Consider the following 20,590-nt stretch of genomic DNA (forward strand, 5'->3'; position numbering starts at 1 on the left):
ACTTTTGATATAGGGAATCTCCTTCTGTGACAAAATTCAGAATAGAGCATTTGGTTTGGGAGTCTGGTGTCAGGCATACAAGTATCATGGCATCCCACAGGGGAGGTGGTTTTCAATTATTATTATCTCAAGCATGTTGACTTGAGAGAGGAAACTGCTATTGGAGCATTGTTGTCACCAGATTTGGATATTCTTGTGAAGTCATTAGTGATGGTACTTCTCCAGTGTTTTGAGGTGACTTCTGTAAATTGTCTAAGCCTCTGAAGCTTTCAGGAGTATGAGAATTACTGCTACCTGGTAAATCATGACCTGGTCTTCAGTTTGAGATCCTGTTCCTTAAATATTCCTTTCCTCAATTGGTTGAAGGCAGAGTGGAAACATTGGAGGCAAAGACTAATTTTGTTTTCTATGTCTGCCTTCGTCTAGAGGAGATTTCGAAGATGTAATATCATCCAAACATTCCACGTTCCAACCCCTAATGTTAAAGAAGGGGGAGGGGCGGGGGGATAGGGGGTGGATTGTGCTGTAGAAATGGGTTGGAAGAGGTCCTAGATGTTTTGTCTCATTTCTTCATGCTTTGTGAAAAGAGTCAACAATGACCTGGATCTCAGTTTCTCAGTAAGTTCTCACACAAGAAAGATTTGCAGAGTGGAGCTCAATCAAAATTCTTTAAAATAAAAAGTCCATAAACATAATATCAATCATACTGCCCTCATCAACTCTTCCCTTAGTACATTCAAGAGCTGAAATTAATCACAGACAATTTACCAGACAAATTTATGCTGGTTGCAATTGTTTAACTTGTCTCTTCCAAGTGCCCAGATCATTGTTTAGTTAATCCACCATGAATATTAGTCTGACTGGCCTGTTAAACCTGTTGATTTTTCACACAACTTCCTTTTCAACAAGATTGTAACAGGTGTAACTTTGGCATCAAGAAATGTTGGTCAGAGCCTCTGCTATTTAACCAGGTATGAGGAGAGTCATTAGGAACGTCTAACATTTGTTGACTTTAGCAGAGGTAACCATCTGTCATGAATAAATAAAAACAAAACAGCGGGGCCTGGTTTATCTCCAATATAGGACTAACTATGTAGTATAAAAGGCAATGCAATGTCCTTCTGCTAAATTATAGCCACTAAATTTGTCTCTTTATGGTTATAGTTTCTAATTGAATAGATAACAGAAGGGGTGAGGCAGTTTCATTCTGAGGTGAATTACTCTTCAGTGTTAATTATGTACCTTATGTATTTTCTCTTCCTCAAGAAAATTATGTTACGTATAAAAAAATACACCACAGACATTGCATTTAATGATGTGTGAAGATCATTAATAGACTGCAATAGAAATGAAGAATGTAAAACTTTGGTTAAATTACAAATATTCCATTGACATATTCACTGAAAGTCTGATGTGTTATTTGTAAAGAAAGGAAAATTGAAATATATAAACGCAATTAGTTGTAAGTACGGTGTTTCGTTTTAAGACTACAAAGGTCTAATAAATAAGATTGCATAGCAGCCTCAAAATGACTATGACTATATTTTGATTTATTGCAGACCTTCATTGTACATCCCAATTTCTATCTTAGTTTCCTCATTTGTGGTACTAGGGAAGGTGGGCAGGGGAAGAGTTTGAGAAATTTGCTTGAGAGATTATGCTAGCATTTATATGTAGGCATTTGAAAAGTACTATACTGGAAACACATGCTCACATTTTCACAAGAAGGAAATACTGGAATCTATGAACACACAGTAGACATATCACGTTATCATCTATAATAAAAATCATATGTTCATGCACTTCTATCAAACTTTTCATTATAAATTCCGAGTGCATCTCCAGTGAGGGACAGCTATAATTGCAGAATGATCGGTTTATATAAGTAGTTACATTTTCAATGCGGACATTAAAATTTCTTTTGAAAATATAAATAGAGAGACAATATATTGTATTTGCCTTCATTGCCTGTTTCACTTCAGAGCTATACAGAGAGTTGGGAGAAAGGAGATATTTTCAGGCTGTCAATCATGGCTGATGGTATACCACAAAGATCATTTGGAGCCACAATCATTTGGAATATATATTAATGATTTGGATGATGGAGGTAAATATGCTATCGCCAAGGCTGGGCATGACATAAAAATAAGAAAGATAAGTAGTGAGGATCAAAGAGCCTACAGAGGGATATAGGCAGCTAAGTGAGTGGGCAAAAAATTGACATTTGGATTATGTAGGAAAATACGAAGTTATGCACTTTGGTAAGAAGAATAGAAGAGCAGAATATTATTTAAATAAAGACTGTAGAAAGCTGAAGCACAGAAGGATTTAGGGACCCATCTGCACATATCACAGAGGGCTGGCATCAGGTCATCAGGAAAGAAAATGGATGGTTGGCCTTTATCTCAGAGGGAATAGAGGACAGAAATAGAGAGATCTTGCTACAAATAGATAATACATCAGACTACTGTGGAAACTGGACAGTTTTGGTTTCCTCATCTAAGGAAAGATACACTGTCATTGGAGGCAGTCTAGAGAAGATTCATTACGATGATTCTGGGTATACAGTGATTTCCTTATGAGGAGCAGGTAAGGAGATATGGCTTGTATTCACGAAGATGTTTCCCATTTAATACAGACAGGAGAAGGATGTTCTTTCTCTCCAAGGATAATTAATCTGCAGAATTGCTGATCACAGGGAGCTGTTGAGGCTGAATTGTTAAGTACATTCAAGGCTGAGATCGACAGATTTTTAATCAGTAAGGGAATCAGAGTCATGGGAAAGAAAGTGAAGTTGAGGATTAAAAGATCAGCCATGATTTCATTGAATGGCACAGCAAACTCAATGGACCTAGAGGCCTGCTTCTGCTCTTACATCTGGCAGTATTTTGTATTTACACTAAGCAAACCTAATAAGGACATAGATATTAAGTGGTTTTGTTTTCTCAGAGAATAGTGAACCACTGTACAAAGTTGCTGACTTTGCGTTTTATACTGATGTTTCCACAGAGTGAGCTGGATGAATTCTTGGCTGTGGTAGAAATCGAATCGTCTAAAATGTACACTATTAACACTTAATGTATTTGAGATTGGGACTGATTTCTAATGTCTGACAGATTTCATGGGTACTTTTCAAAGCTTTTTAGTAATGGGGCAGTTTTTTATTCTCTTCCCAGGACTTAGAGTGTCATTTGAATGGTAGGTGTTTAATAAAGATATTCTGGCACTAGACTTGTGGGCCGCTTGGTCTTTCCTGCTGTTCCATTTTGTATGGTCACATGCATTGAAAACACAAGTAGCGCAAACATTAAAACAATTAGTAAAATTGTTAACTACAATTACACAATCGTCACTTTCCTCTCTTACCTCAACATCTTTTTTGAGTTTTTCAAGGAACATCTTTTTGTTGTTCTCATCAATGTAAATTTTTTGCCCATCATTTATAAAATCATTGTCCTTGTATGTTGGTAGCTCTTTGGCCTGCAACAAAATTTATTGGCAAAGTTTTAGTCAAAGAAAGTGGAAGATTATGAAAGCTTCTAATCTATTTATTAAAATAATACTCGATTCACATCACTAAGCAAAATTCAAACAAATCAAAACACAAAATACTTTAAAGTTAACAATGAACCAGAGGTGGCGCAATTGTGCTGCTACAAACCATTGGCTAACACAGTTGATCAAATGTATCATTTTAAAAATACAGAACATAACACACTTCGCCTTTTGAGTGGATATCCAAATGCTAGTGAAGCATCGCTAAAAATTACGCAAAATTAAAGCATATTGAACTTTCGCCTACATCATCCTATACACTTCAAGTTTATAATGAAGTTGTCTCAATTTGGACCAGTCAGGTATCCAAAAGAAGCATCTACTTAACAGGAAATGGCCAGAATTTTTACTTAGTTCCACTTCTTTTTAAAGCAATTCACCTGAAATTGGTGAAACCATTACAAAAAAAAATGTAATGGACATTTTCTTCCATTCAGCACAACTCAAGTTTCCATTAGTTGCCATGCAAGCTTAAAACACAAGACACTAGGTGCCAACCTCAACAGCAAAAGTGCCTGTGCCCCCAAACTGAATTCATCCCCATTGGATGTTTCTAGCAATTGGTGATCTACACAAACATGGCTTCATCCTCTACAAGGTATAGCTCTGTACTACTCAATGTTTACAAAATTGAAGCCACTGTATCCTGGTTGGCTCTTGGCAAAATTCACATGCTGCTGATTGGTGAGGCTGTACTCTTTATACTGTAATTCAATCTCACCATTTTATTCAATTTTCTCTCTGGTGTCTATTTCACTTGAAGAATGCAATCACTTACCCTTTCAATTTTCCAATCTGATCTGGGGACATTAATCCAAATCCTATTGTGGCATTTAATAAATAAAATCTGGAATTGAAGGCTAATTTCAGTCATGGTAACCATAAAACCATTGTTGCTGCAAATGGCTATCTGCTTCACTGATGCCCTTACCTGGTCTGCTTTACATCTGAGTCCAGACCCTCTGAAATGGCAGTGTAAGCCACTCAAGTCCAGGGCAATTACAGGCAGGCAACAAATTCTGGCTTTACCAGTGATAAAAATGAAAGGAAGCCCTCGAATCTCATCCTCTTGTGCCCAAACCCCAATTGTGTTTGCAATTTTTGTAAATTTTTCAAACTGTCCTATACTAATTTTCCCGTGCCCTAATTTCCTGTCCCATACTAATTTTCCTTTGTAAACCAGCTAATCAAAAACTCCTGAGTCTATTTCTGCATTAGGTTCCACACTGCCATCAGCTTTGCTCACATCATTGTTCCAATCCCTTGGATTCTCATCCCTATCTAATCAACATCAAGATCATTGGGCTGCTGTTATGAAATGCAGTCGTTGGTCTGCTTCATAACTTCCCACCAGCTATCAACCAGCCCTCAAAGTTACAGGGTGGGGGAGGGGGGGGGGGGGGAAAGTGCCCAGTGGCCCACCCTTTGGTTTGTACTTGCACTGTTCATAGCCACCTAAGGACATTATCATGACTCCAGCACTATTTTGCCTGTAGCAAGCAAAAGCCTACATTAAGCAGGTAGCCAGCTTTTACTGATAAATTGATAAGATGACTAAGAGAATTAACTTAAAAAAAAAACAACTGCTTACTTATATTCTTGGTTTAAAGGTAAAAACAAAATAAATTGCTACCTTTTGTCATAGTAGAGGTCTAACACAATCACATTAAGTAATGTCAATAAGATACTGTATATAAAAAAGAGCCACTAGTTCAGATAAGCTGGTGTGTATTGGTTCCCAGCCTGGAGAGATGGGGAGGGCTCATGACTGGAATTACATTTGGATGTTAAAAAATCCACCAAATCCATGCAGGATATGAAGGCGTGATCTAACAGTATCGTGGTGAGTGATGCCATGTAACATAAGAAAACAGGTGGGAAAAAAATAAAGTATTTCAAAAATACAAGCACAAATTAGCTTTGTGATAAGATAGCCTTACAGAACTACCAGTCAATCAAAAAAGGAAAATAAATCAACTAAAATGGGACCTTTACTTTAAAAACAGGTCACATATTTGGTGTGTAATTCTGTCCTCTATTTCATCGCGCACTTACTGTGTTTCCTGCAGTACTTTATTTGAATGCAGAATATCAACGTAATCCTAAATTCAAAGACCATTCTACTTTTAATATCAGTTAACATCAAGAACCATTTCATTCTGCCATATCACCAGCTTTCGATATAAAATTTAATTTTAAACTAAATTACAAAGCACATTTAGCAGTGCAAACCTGCTTCACTTAATTTAAAAAAATCCATCTTCTAACCAATGCTATACAATTTTAAGCAGGGGTTTAATTTGCATATGGTAAAACCTAATCAATATAATGTGGGCCCATGGCAAAATCAATGTGCCTTGAAGAAAACACAGTTCAACTTCATGTGTTTTGCATAATTGTATTTCAGAAATACAAAGTAATCATAGTCAAAAGTAATTAACATTTTCATTAATATTTAGGGACCTATTAAAACATACTATATCCAAAAAATGATGAGTATCAAAATATTAACATTGTTCAGAAAAAAGTATCAAAATAATAGCACTACCCAATAAGCTTTTTTTAAAAATAATCAGTACTCCCCTCTCCTTACTGTCTACAATTTTTCTGAGGTTAGTAAAGGACGAATGAATTCTCCCTTTGCTCCAATGTTTCTTTTCTGGAAGTACAGTGACTCAGTGGGCAAAAATAACTGTAATAGATGAGCAGTAAAGTTTACTTGCGTTCAGTTCTGATGCAATGCAAGTAAATGATCGAGACAAGTGGTTTACTCACTTGTAATTTTCTTCCAACATTACAGAATTATACAGCGCCGGAGGTGACCATTAGTCCCATTGTGCCGGCACATGTTTTTAACTAGTGCCAATCTCTTGCTTTTTCCCCAGCTTTGCCTTGCATTTCTATCCAAATAATCATCCAATACCCTCTTGAGTGCCTCATTTGAACCTGCCTCACCACATTTTCGGGCCGTGCATTCCATACTTAAACTACTTGTTGTGTGAAAAAGTGTTTTTCACATATTACCCTTGTTTTGTTTGCATAGCACTTTAAATCAATGCCTCTCATTCTTCTTTGTTTTATGAGGGAGAACAGCTTCTCTCCATCTGCTCTGGGCAGCTCACTCGTGATTTTCCAAACCGTTATCAGATCTCCTCTCAGTCATCTTCTCTCCAAGGAGAACAGTCCCAACTCAGTAACTCTATCCTCATAAGTTTATCACTTCTGGAACTATTCCTGCAAATCGTTTCTGTACTCTGTCCAATGCATTCACATAGTTCCTATAATGTGGTGTCCATAACAGTGCATAATACTCCAGCTGAGGTCTAACAAGTGTTTTGTACATGTTCAACATCACCTCCTTGCTCTTATAGTCTATGCCCCTTTAACAAAGATTATTAAGTGCTATCTCCATCTGCCCTGCCACCTTTAATGATCTTTGTACATATACACCTAGAATTTTCTGCTCCTGCACTCCACTTAAAATGGAACCCCTCACTTTATATTGTCTTTCAATTTTCTTCCAAACAAACTGCATCACCTCATACTTCTCGATGGTGAACCTCATCTGACTCATATCCACCCACTCCACCAACCTGTTAATGTTCTTTGAGTTTCACAGTCTTTGCTAGAATCATAGAACTGTACAGCACAGAAACAGACACTTCAGTTGAAATCATCCATGCTGACCAGATATCTTAGATAAATCTCATCCTATTTGCCAGCACTTGGTCTATATCCCTCTAAGTTCCTATTTATATACCAATCCAGATGTCTTTTAAATGCTGATTTTGTACCAGCCTCCACCACTTCCTCTGACAGTTAATTCCATATACGCACCACCCTTTGCGTGAAGAAGTTGTCCATTTAAATCTTTCCCCTCTCACCTTAAACCTATGCCATCTAGTTTTTGATTCCCCCACCCCGGGAAAAGTCCTTGCCTATTTATCCTATCCATGCCCCTCATGATTTTATAAACTGCTATAAGGTCACCCCTCAGCCTCCAGCGTTCCAGGGAAAACAGGCCCAGCCTCTTCAGCTTTTCCCTATAGCTCAAACCCTCCACCGCAGCAACATCCTTGTAAATCTTTTCTGAACCTTTTCAGATTTCACAACATCCTTCCTATAGGAGAGAGACCAGAATTGCATGCAGTATTCGAGAAATGTCCTAACCAAGGTCCTGTACAGTTGCAACATGACCTCCTAACGTCTATACTCAATGCACTGACCAATAAAGGCAAGCATACCTAATACCTTCTTCACTATCTAACACCTAAAATACCTCTTTTCACACAGATGTAAGGAATGAGCTGTTCGAGGAAGTGGTGGAGGCTGGTACAATTACAGCATTTAAAAGGCATCTGAATGGGTTTATGAATAGGAAGGTTTTAGAGGGATATGGGCCAAGTACAGGTAAATAGGACTAGATTAGGTTAGGATATCTGGTCGGCATGGATGAGTTGGAATGAAGGCTTAAAGCTTAATATAAATTATGAATTGATAAACTTCACACAGTTAGAAGGAGAGAGTTTGTCTGGAGAGAGTTTGTCTGGAGTGAGACATAGCTTATGTGAGTATTTAGTTTGGGGAATTTGGCACAGAGGGAAAGTAAAATTCCCCAAACTTACTTTCTTTGGCTCACAGCTTGTAAGGTTTATTTAAGCAGGATAAATTGAAGACTAGGATCAGGGACCCAGCACAAAACAGTGACATCACAGATAAACCATAGGTTCATTGGTTAGTAATAGCTACTAATTTGATGATCTATTGCACATTATTTTTAGATTGAAGGTAAATAGGAGAAATATTTCCAGGTTACAAACTAAAAGATAAGCATGAAACTTCTAAAATTGAATTACGATTTAAGTAAATAAAATAAAGATGCAGGGCCAGGGTCATGTGTTGTACCTACATGATGTGGGAGATGGTGGACCTCATGGTGGCTTACAGTGACCACATCTGTAACAACTGTTGGTTTTCAGGGAAAAGTTTAAAATTCTAAAATTTAGAAGAACTTCCACCTTCCCCTATTTTCTCTGAATCTGATCTTTCTTTCCCACTCTTGCCCCTTCTCCATATGATTTAAGATTTGATCCATACCCTCTAATACATCAATCTCCATTTTAAGTCTTTCCTTAAATCTTATTTCTTAAAGAGATACCTTGTTTGCTGTCCTGTTCACTTGGGGCACGGATGGCCTGTTTGCTCACTTCCATTATCAGCTTGCATATTCAGAAACTTTTGAGAGTAAAAGTTTGAGCTGAAGGAAATGGGGTAAGTCTAATTAACAACAGATGTTAGATATCCCAGAGCAGCAAATTCTGGCGCATTATTTATTTTCCTACTTCTAGGTAGCAGCTTGTCTACGAAAAAATAAAAATCACACAACACCAGGTTATAGTCCAACAGGTTTAATTGGAAGCACACTAGCTTTCGGAGTGACGCTCCTTCATCAGGTGATCGAAGTCGCTCCAAAAGCTAGTGTGCTTCCAATTAAACCTGTTGGACTATAACCTGGTGTTGTGTGATTTTTAACTTTGTACACCCCAGTCCAACACCGGCATCTCCAAATCATAAGAAAAAGTACATTGCAAGGGAACCTAAAAATATTTCTTCTGAGAAAGTTAACCTTTCAACTTAATGACTGGACGTTTTATTCTGTAAACAGGAAACAGTATGTACTAATAAATGAAAGTACAAGTGTTTGCAAGTTACAGCAACACGAACAATGCAGTTTATTTTCATTTTTGTTTGAATCATTAAAGAACCTCTCAAATTAGGAGATGAATTTGTTTTGATATTAAACTGAACCACTTTTGCAGGTGGAAATGCTGCAAAATCCTGCAAATATTTTCTAAATAAATTACTTAATTTGCATTGTTTTGTTTTTCTGGCAATAAAGCCGGTCAAGGAATAAGGGGCTGAGTGGCATAGGAAGTTAATCTTTGTCCTTTCAGCTCTGAGACCTAGAGGCCTGGAAATTTGTACAAGCTCATGGATGAAAATCTCTTTTCTCTTTCGGCTGAAAGGATTCTGCTTGACTGTTGGCTTCTTGCCCCAGAAGGTAAAACAGCTCAAATTTTAATATAAGTTGAAATAAAATTACCAAGCTCATTTGAAGTCACCATGAAGGGTCAGTTTTAACACTCTGTGCAGCAACTAGTATTTTTTTTTGGAGATCTGTTGCTGTCCAGATGGATCAGAGAGTTCTATACTGCAGATTGTTCAGTTTGCGCTTGGGAGTATTTACTGCTAATATGATGCTCCATACCTCAGCAACAATGCATTTATTTTTAATTCTTTCACAGAATCTGAGCATGCTGACTAGGCCAGTGTTTGTTCCTCAAACCTAATATACTTTAGACGTAAGCCACAAATTCACCTTCCCAAAAGAAGCAAACCAAATGAATAAAACAAGCTCATTACAAACTTTCATTATCAATCCAACCTTGATTGTACAGACAATGCTAGCTTGACATTATGGTAATATTACTCAGCGAAACTGCTTCGTTCATCTAAAATTCTTTCCTACAAAAGGAGTCAATAATTGGATTATGGTTTTCCGCAGAGACCTAACAGATCAATGATATCTCAAAACAGAAATGTTTGAAGGACAGGAGTGAAAGAAGTTCACAACACAGAATGAGGCCAGTCTACTGGGCCTGGGCTGGCTGTTCAGCAAAACAGCCTAATACTAATTAAATTGCCCCATCCTCACCCTGTATCTTACATTACTTTAAATATATTTCTATGAGGATATACTATTGATTAAAATTTTTCTTCCAAAACAGGAATCATTAAGTAGAGGAAAATATTTTGCATTGAAGCAAATTTCTAAATTATTTTCTATTCATTTCCGACATATTTCTTTGGCCTTTATTGCAAAGGCATGAAGTATAAACTGTTTCAGGCATTGGTGAGATTATGGTGTGTGATGTGCAACTCTGGTCACCTTACTTAGGGCAGAACATAATTGCCCATAATGACTTGGGAAGCAATTCAATTTTTTGATTTCTACAATGAAAGGATTATGTTATGCAGAAAAGTTGAGCAGATTGGGCCTAGTCTAAACTCCAATGAGAACACAAGGTGATCACAATGAAACATATGGAATGTGGAGTGGACTTGACAGGATAGATGCTGAGAGAGTGTCTCTCCTACTTGGGAATTCTAGAACTAGGAGACACAGTAATAGTTATCTCCATTTAAGTTAGGGATGATATTGAAGTTCTTCTCTTAGAGGGGCCCTTAAGTCTCTCAAACTTTCTTCCCCACAGAATAATAGAGAATGCTTCACTCAATGTACTCAAGACAGTGATGGGCAACAAGTGACTTCTGGGATATGGGAAAAGGAAAATAAAGTTAAGGCACAAGCAGGTCAGCCATGGTTTTACTAAATGACGGAATAGTCCTGAGGGGTCGAATGGCCTACTCCTGCACCTATTTGCGATGAGTTATTCTGTACATTTACAGATTACAAGCATTACCAGTGCTCAATTCACTTATTTTGGTTACAAATTGTGTCACAAAATATTTAGATGAAGTATTCCCTGCAGAGACTGATATTTCCTGGGTTAAGCTTTCCCAATTCAACTAGTAAAATTATTTGAAACAAAAACAGAAATTGCTGGAGAACCTCAACAGGTCTGGCAGCATTTGTGGGAAGAAAGCGGTGACTCTTCATCATTGTCATTTAGTTTTGTTTATAATGGGAGGTGTAGATCGATATCGATAAACTTTTCCATTAATCTCATTTTCAGAGGAGATCCCATGTCAGACCATGTGACCAGTACAAATGAATTCAGCTGCTCTAAACCATCAAACTCCAATGTGAGAAATTTATCAGAAATGAGCTGAAGGAAGGAGTGAAAGGAGAAAATTAATTTCATTCCAGTTCTTCATTTCTCCAAAAAGAACATATAAATGTGCCACAGCAATTAATTGTATAAAAGCAAAGAAATACTGCAAATTTGGTAAAAGTAGAAAGTACTTTAAATAAAAAAGAGATTGGTATAGATAAGGCAACCCATTTTGGTATATCTCAGCTACCACAAACTCATATCATTCAATCAATCTCTTCACAGCTTTTTCACAAACCTCTGTCTAGCAATTTCTGTTTCTGTTAACTTTTCTTTATTGCAACTTTCATCACATTAGGATAATGTAATATTACACTTCAAAACACATATGATTTCACGTGTGTACAAATCGATGATAAAATCTAAAAAAAGACTAAATTAACTGAACTCTTCCTTTCGTCAGATTATCAAAATAATCATTACATTTTAAAATAATTTATTTTTGATTTGTAAAACCAATTGGTGTGTGCTTCCACTGCAACTTATCACTGAAATAATTAACAATTTACCTTTTCTTTGTCACTAGCTTCTCTGGCCACTGTGGAACCCTGAAATGAGGAAACAAAAGTTGGGTATGACATCACACATCAAGCACCAACAATGTATATTATAGAGTGCTTAACATAATAAAACATCTCAAGGTGCTTCACAGGAGCATTATCAAACAAAGCTTGATACCATCATAAAAGGAAATATATTAGGATAGATGACCAAAAGTTTGGTCAAAGACTTAAGTTTAAAGGAGCATCTTAAAATAGGAAAGAGAGACAGAGAGATTTAGATGGCGAATTCTAGAACTTCGTGGATTGGAAGCTAAAAGTAAAGTCACCAGAGGTGCAGTAATTAGAACTGGGCTTGCTCAGGTGTCCAGAGCAAGCAAAGCACAGATATTAGTGGATTGCGCTCAATTAGAGGGGTTGAGAAGTTAATGTCATGGCGGGATTTAAAAACAAGGAGAAATATTCAACACTGAGGCACTGTTTAAGCAGCAGCCATTGCAAGTCAACAAGCACACAGATGATGAGCGAATAGAATTTAGTATACATTAGGACATGAGCAGCAATGACGGCTTCAAATTTACACTGGAAAATAATCCAGGCAGCCAGATGGATGGTCTTTTAATTCACTTTTAGGTTGTGGGTATAGCCAGCATCTACAGCCCACCTCTGACTGCAATTGAATACATTTCAGAGGATAGTTAAGAGTCAATCACATTGCTGCAGGTCTGGAATCTCAGATAGAGCAGAATGAGGCAAGATGGCAAACTTCATTTCCTAACGAACACTGGGGAACAGATAAGGTTTTTATTACAATTTGAATGAATCATTATTGGTATTAGCTTATTATTCTGCATATATTTAATAATACATTTAAATTTTCAGCTGTGCTGGAGGATTTGAACTCACCTCCTGAGCATTAATTTGGGTCTCTGGATTATTAATCCAGTTACAAAACCCTTATGCTACCATATACCTAAAACATCAGAATAGTCAAGTCTAAAGATAAGAACAGCATAGATGAGGACATCAACAGATAATGAGCTGGGCGAGGGCAGAGTCCTGTTAAAATGTGGAAGTAGAAATTGGCTGAATTGGTGATGACATAACTGTGCAGTCAAAGGCTCATCTTGGCATTAAATATGACCCCAGGATTGTAAACTGTCTGGTTCAGATGCCAAGGAGAAGGATGAAATCAATGGCTAGAGAATGGAGTTTTTACAGGAAATGAAGAACAATAACTTTGGTTTTCCAAATGTTTAGTTGGAGACAAAATTGCTGTTTATCCAAAACATATGAAGTAAGAGGAGAAATAAACAACTCAATCCTTTGAACCTGCTGTCTATTCATAAGATTATGGCTGATCTGACTACTTCACATTCTCGTCTACCCTCAGTCATTTTCACACCCTTGCTCATCAAGAATCTATCAATCTCTGCCTTGGAAACATTCAAAAGCTACTTCCATTGCATTTTGAAGAAGAGATATGCAATTCTCGATTCTGTATTAGCATTGTGATCATTTAGAATGGAGGGGACAAGAAGGGAGTTGGAAGTCAGCACTTTACACGTAGAATTTGACATGATTTTGGATTTTAAAATGGAACTTCATAGGACATATGTATCTGTGACAAGGCCAATAAATATTTTCCAGTTTTGATTGCAGTTCATCATACGTAGGTAAACTTGCACTGCTAGAAGGATTCTGACTCAGCCATAGTGAAGGAATGATGATATAGTTGCAGGGTACAGTTAGTGTGGAGAGGAACTTGCAGAAGATGGTTGTTCCAAATGTCTGTTCCTTTATTCTTCTAGGATATAAAGGTCATAGCTTTCAAAGATGTTTCTGAAGGAGTTGGTATATTGTCGCAGTCTATTCTGTAGAGAGTACATACTGTGTTCCAGTGGTGGAGTGAGTGATTGTTTAAGGTGGTGATGAGCTCCTGATCAAGCTGACTGCTTTGCTCTGAATGTTTAGGCTTCTAGAGTGTTGTTGGAGTTCCAAGCATCCAGGCAAGTAGACAGTATTCCAACACACTCCTGACTTGAGCCTTGCAGTTGGTGTACATGCTTTTGGGGAGTTGCTGTGTTGGGAAACAGTAGAAATATCAGGAGCCAAATTACTTGCAGTAGAATTCCCAGCCTCTGATCTGCATTTGAGCCACAATATTTACATGCTGGTCCAGTTAGAGGTGCCCTCAGATATTGATACATTATCGATGGTAGTGCACATCAAGGTGAGCTGGTTAGTTTTTTTTGTTTGGAGTGGTTATTTCCAGGCACTTATACACATTAAAATCAATTGCAATTTATTAGCCCAAGCCTGAATGCTATCTGGATTTTGCTGCATGCACAAGGATTGCTTCAGTAATTGAAGAGCTGTCAACGATACTGAACATTGTGTAATCATGAGCAAACATTCCCACTTTGGACTTCATGTTGGAAGGAAGGCCATTCATGAAGCAGCTGAAAATAGTTAGGCCTAAGATGTCATGCCCACCTAGTGAGCTGACTGGCCTCCAAAAACCGCAACCTTTTTTTAAACTGGTTATAATTTAAGCCATAGAAGTATGTTCCCACTGATTCCTATTGATTTCAGATTTTTTAAAGACTTCTTGGTGCTATACTTGGTTAAATGCTACCTTGATGTCAGGGTCAGTGATTCTCTGCTCACCTCTGAAATTCAGCTCTTTTACTCATGTTGACCAACGCTGTAATAACGGTATGCACCAAATGACCCTGGCTGAAGCCAAAACAACCATCAGCAAACAGGGTATTTGGTTTCTGGGCCATATCATCGTACTATCAATGTCAGCTTATTTCACTCAGCTGATGAAGAATAAACAGAGTGCAGTCTCTGATTGGCCTGGTTTGTCCTGTGTTTTGGGCACATGAAGGCAATTTTCCCCTCTTTTTAGTAGCTCTTATTACAATAGTTATATTTTTAAAGGGGCAAGTATGCAGATGAAAAATGTGACAGGGCAATGAATGGTGAGGAGTACAAGAGGTTATTGTATGGCTCCGTGAAGAGAAGACACTCCTGGCAACGACTTTATGTAAAAGAATGGGCACAGTTGAGAGTAGTCCTTCCCTGCTAGAGGATTGTGGAGGTAGTTGGTATGCTCTCCTCTTTCAAAAACTGCAGACAGATCAAGCAACACAAGGAGGGACAGTTATTTTCGTCACAACTATATCAAAAACACAGATGGTGTCCTATATCAGGTGATTCAGTCCTTTGGTGGTGTAGATAACTCATTAGAAGGACTCAACTTTGAGTTCTTGGAAAGAATGGCATATACTTGGCTGCACACAAATCCTCACAAGGACTTCAGAAAAGAAAGGAAGGTTAGAGATGACATGGTAGTTTGGAAGTAAAGAGGGATCAAAAGTTTAGTTTTTTTGATGAAAGGTATGATGATAGAAATAATACTGTGGATGAAATTAACACATCTAGCCTGTGCATTCTCAATCCATGCAAATACATTTCACACAAGCCTATGCATTCTAATTTTATTTCTTAACACCTTGGTGGAGTCCTTCTGAAAACCTTCTGAAAATCCCAATCATAGGTGCTCATTACTGGTGTCTTCAGTTGACTCTCTCTAGACAACACTACCTCTCTATCTCACTTTCCTCCTTCAAGACACCTCTAAATCTAGCTCTTTTTGCAAGCTTTAGGTCGTATGATCTAATGGCTCCTTTAAGACTCAGTGCATAATTTATTTTATAATACTCCTGTGAAATGCTTTGGAACATTTCATTATGTTAAAATTGCTATCTAAAAATATGTCGCTGTTGTTTTCAAAATTATGTTAAAACTTTGAGATGGTGAATATGGAGAGTTTTGAGGAACTATAACAAGGGGACGTAGACTGAGGATCACCACAAGAATGAAGGAGCTTCCTCACCTTTAGATGAGGAAACATTCAATTAATGATTCCAAAGCATTTCCAACACTAATCTACTAGGAAGTATCTTTCATACACTCATAACTCGGTGTCCTGCTTAGTCGAAAAGGCATGGCAGAAAAGGCACTAAGGAACAGGTAGGGAACTTTCAATGCACAAATTCATTCTTGGGATAGAGATGGCACCAGCTGCCTGAAAAGTTGCTGATCGACCTTCCTGAATTACTTAGGAACTAGGAGCACAAGTAGGCATTTCCCCCCTTTGAGCCACTTCCACTATTAGATACAATCATGGCTGGACACATTTTGCCCTCAACTCTACTTTCCTGCCCACTCTCTATAACCCTTCAACTAATTAAAAATCTAAACTAAATTAATTAAAAATACTATTTAAAAATCTATCACCTCCTCAAATTTACTTAATGTCCCAGTATCTAATGCACACAGGAGTAGTGAATTCCACAGATTTGTGACATTTTGAGCAAATTAATTTCTTCTCATCTTTGTTTAAATTTGCTACCCCTTATCCTAAAACTGTAAATATATGTTGCAGCACCCCTTCTGGTGATGGTGGTCGTACAGTGACACTGGGTCATAAATTCCAGGATATTGCCCCAGCAACAAAGGAATGGTGATTTAGGTCCAAGTCAAGATGGTGTGATATGAAAGGGAACTTGAATATTATTCTCCCAACACTTTGCTGCTCTTGGTTGATACAGTGGTGGAAATGTCATTGAAGTAATGAATCCTGCATATTACACACCAAATGTACAGACCACAATCCATGTACCAATTTTGCTAAGTAACTGATCACAACACCGTAGCTTCCTCTCCCTAAGACATTGAAGAACTTAGAGTTTTGGTACCGCTACAATAATCCACTTGAGTGACATATATTCCATTATAATCCTGTCTTGAGCTTTGCAGCTGGTAAAACAACTCAGAGGATCCAAATGCAAGTCAGTAGTAGCAAAGGATTAAGCTTCAGTTTTATACTTGTATTGCTCGCTTGGCCTGTCCATTTAAGCTTCTGGTCAATGGTAACACCTGAGATATTGATGATGGGGAGCATCTTGTTCGAAATGATCATTGCATTCAAATTCCTCTGGCATGAATATCACCTAACATGTGTCTGTCAAAGTTTGGTTGCCTCCCAGATCTTGCTGCAGACTGGCACAAGTTGTTTCATTGTCAGAGGATGTGTGAAAGACGATGACCACTGGATTGGTAGCAAACAGTTCCATTTCTGACTGTGACTGATGAAAAAATTTCCGACACACAACTGTAGTGATATCTTGCGATATGATAATTTGTCCTTGTGACCACCACTAGTTTCCTTGGATCAGACATGATTCCAGCTACTGACATGTTTTTTCATTAACTTTAAATTCTTGGTTAATAGGATTTATACTAAATTATAAGCTGTTGGCAAGAAAATATTACTTTAAACCATCCAATAAAATTGACAAGACTAATCTTTAAACAAAGTTCTCTCATTTTGAAGAACTTTGATCTCCTGGATGTCCTTGTAATGAATACAGGACATTCAGAACAGTGCGTTTATGATATTATTAAAAAGAATAGTTGTGTTATCCATGCCCGCTTACCACAAAATAGTTGCAGCAGTGTAGCTCTGTGCACTTGTGAAGTCACAACTGCCAGTCTCGCTTGGTGTATTCTACATTGATTGGTTGAGATTCATGTCACAGCACATTTTCCTGAGAATCCACTCCAAAAATGCAATGATCCAATGATTGCCCAAACTAAAGATACTTTCACTCATTGTTGAATTGTGGAAGATTTTATTTAAAATGCAAAAGTCACTCAATACTTTATGGAAAATATTGCAACTTGCTTTTAAATTTTGTTTAAAAAAATCCATGTATATTGTACTGTGTGTAGTTAATAGGAGTTATAGCACAGAAAATTGAATATCTTTTTACTTAATTGTTGTAAAGGGAAAGTATTTCAAATATAAAAGGTAATAAAAATAAAATTACTGTATTACACACTGTCTCTTGCACACAAAACCCAAGATCGCCTTTAATTTCTCTTGTATTGTGCAGGAATGGTAGATAATTTGCATCCCACTATTGAAAAATACTTGAATAGGATTATTTCTCTCATTGGTAGAAACAGCTGCACCACATGGGCCAGCTAGAGATCAGTTTAAAATCTGTTTATGTTGAAACTTTGCCACTTTTAAATTATACTAAAATGAGCAGAAATTCACTGCCAGATCTCAATCTGGCTCCAGAGGAAAAACTGAGAAAATTTGGGAGGAGACAGTTTCATTTTGTTTGAGTTTAACACCATGTGGATTGTAGCTTCAGTGCAGTGCCAACCCTAGTTGACAGCGTGGTCTGGAAACCCTGAGAAACGACTCAGAACATGAGCTCCTGTGACATTTGCTCTTTATATATATGTAAGCATATATAGACAGGATTTGCTCATCAGGTGAATGGGGGCTTAAGTCAGTACAAATAGTTTACGACATAACTTTTTTTTCTTTATTCATTCATGGGATGAGGGTGTTGCTGGCTAGGCCAGCATTTATTGCCCATCCCTAATTGCACAAATGGCAGTTAAGAGTTAACCACAGTGCTGAGGATGTGGAGTTACTTGTAGGTCAGACCAGAGAGTGGTGGGCCTGTGGAAATCATTGCCATGGAGTGCAGTGGAGGCCGGGACATCAAATGTCTTCAAGGCTGAGATTGATAAATTCTCGATCTCTCAAGGAATTAAGGGCTACGGGGAGAGTGCGGGTAAGTAGAGTTGAAATGCCCATCAGCCATGATTTAATGGCAGAGTGGGCTCGATGGGCCGAATGGCCTTACTTCCATTCCTATATCTTATGGTCTTACACCAGGTAAGGATGGCAGTTTCCTTCCTTGAAGGACATTAATGAACCAGATGGGTTGAAGTTCATCCTAATGCATCTAATAATGGATTGCTGCAGTATAAATGCAGCATCAGTTGGCTATTCTGATTGTTGCAATGAAAAGTGGAAGTGCTTTAACAGTGCGATTAGAAACAGATAGCAATTGCTGGTGAATAGCACATGATAAGAAATGAGGGTTGTGAGGGAAGATCTACAGTAGTTAGAACATGCAATTAATGCTGTATCTAGTAGCTAACAAGTTAGAATTGCAAGAAGCATACTAATAGCCATTAATTCTGTTGAATTAGTAGAGTGCTTGTTAATGAAATATAAAGTAAAACTGTAAACAAATGAAACAGGGAAATAAATAAATGAAGAAAAAATGTTGGATATAAATTAATGAAAAAAGGGAGTAGTTGGGAATGTAAAAACACAGTTTGGAGAATATGTTAAGATTGGGTATAAAAGACAGAAAAACAACAGAATATCAAAAGGTGTGATTACTGGCATGTCTAGGAAATAGTACTTCTAAGGAATGTGCTCAGAGGTGTTTTATAATTTGTTCCTGAGAAATTTGATTTTATGAAATTGTAGCCTACAGAGATGCTCCTACGTCCTACAGACAGTGTCCAATACAAACCTTTATTTAAAAATAATAAAAATTAGAAACAAAAGCCTAAATAAATAGTAAAATTCAACACAGAACAATTATTGTCAATATTTATGAAACTTACCAATGGCAGAAAATTATAAAAGCCAAATTTGGAATCTGGTTCCCATTACCTTTAGATCATACTTCCTGTAAACAGGGAGTCGATGGCCAAAGACATTCCTTGTGACAATCATGTAGGTCTCAACACCATCCACTGTCAATCGATACATTCCTAGGAACTGCGGAATGAGGGTGTTCCCATGACATTCCACAATATACTACATGCAGCACAAAAGACAAAGGACAAAAAAAAGTTAATTCCACAACATGAAACTTCGATTAAGATATTCATAAAAATGCAACAAAGAAGTAGAGGAAAAACTGAATGGATAATTTAGATTTATTTAGTCAATGAAAAAGAAATAAAGAAAATCCAAAGATTTCTTGTACTACTTCAGTAACCTCTATCTGCTTATAGGTTGTTAATTGTATAAATTAAATATTTAACAAATAGAGGTGGCATGCATTGACTGGATGTTTGCTCGAACACATGCCTGAACGCACATGTGTACAATGACAGTGTCCTTACTTCTGACCCAGGCCTGGTTCAAATCCTACCTGCTCCAGAGGTGTGTAATAACATATCTGAACTGTATGATTATAGAAAATACCTTCCAGTGGATCCTGGAAGGGATCTGCATTTCTAACAATGATGGTGCAGAATATCTGGAAAAACTTGAACACATACCTGACTGGGGCCTGTTAAGATTTGCCCAAATCTCGATTAAATTGTAGTGTAGACACAGAGTCATAGTGAGGTACAGTACAGAAACAGACCCTTTGGTCCAACTCATCCATGCCGACCAGATATCCCAACCTCATCTAGTCCCCCCTGCCAACACCCAGCCCATATCCCTCCAAACCCTTCCTATTCATATACCCATCCAGATGGTGCAATTGTACCAGCCTCCACCACTTTCTCTGGTAGCTCATTCCATACACGTACCACCCTCTACATGAAAAAGTTGTCCCTTAGGTCTTTTTTTATCTCTTTCGCCTCTCACCCTAAACCTATGCCCTCTAGTTCTGGACACCCCTACCCCAGGGAAAAAACTTTGCCTATTTATCCTAACCCATTCCCCTCACGATTTTATAAACTTCTATAAGGTCACCCCTCAGCCTCCGATGCTCCAGGGAAAACATCCCCAGCCTAATAAGCCTCTCCCTATAGCTCAAATCTTTC

The 20,590-nt window shown here is 37.7% G+C and overlaps 1 protein-coding gene across 4 annotated transcripts in view; it reads right to left on the minus strand.

Annotated features, from left to right (window-relative positions):
- The window catches only part of pip4k2aa (phosphatidylinositol-5-phosphate 4-kinase, type II, alpha a), a 244,273-nt gene that overhangs the window by 33,479 nt on the left and 190,204 nt on the right, over window positions 1–20,590 (minus strand). For all 4 annotated transcript variants that reach the window (XM_072575966.1, XM_072575968.1, XM_072575967.1 and 1 more), the window contains exons 5-7: window positions 19,479–19,625; window positions 11,921–11,959; window positions 3,367–3,480 (exon numbers count right to left, since the gene is read on the minus strand). In XM_072575966.1, the coding sequence (XP_072432067.1) occupies window positions 3,367–3,480; window positions 11,921–11,959; window positions 19,479–19,625 (300 nt within the window). The remainder of the gene's footprint in view (window positions 1–3,366; window positions 3,481–11,920; window positions 11,960–19,478; window positions 19,626–20,590) is intronic.

The sequence above is a fragment of the Chiloscyllium punctatum genome, chromosome 8 (genome assembly GCF_047496795.1).
Source record: "Chiloscyllium punctatum isolate Juve2018m chromosome 8, sChiPun1.3, whole genome shotgun sequence".
Taxonomy (NCBI): domain Eukaryota; kingdom Metazoa; phylum Chordata; class Chondrichthyes; order Orectolobiformes; family Hemiscylliidae; genus Chiloscyllium; species Chiloscyllium punctatum.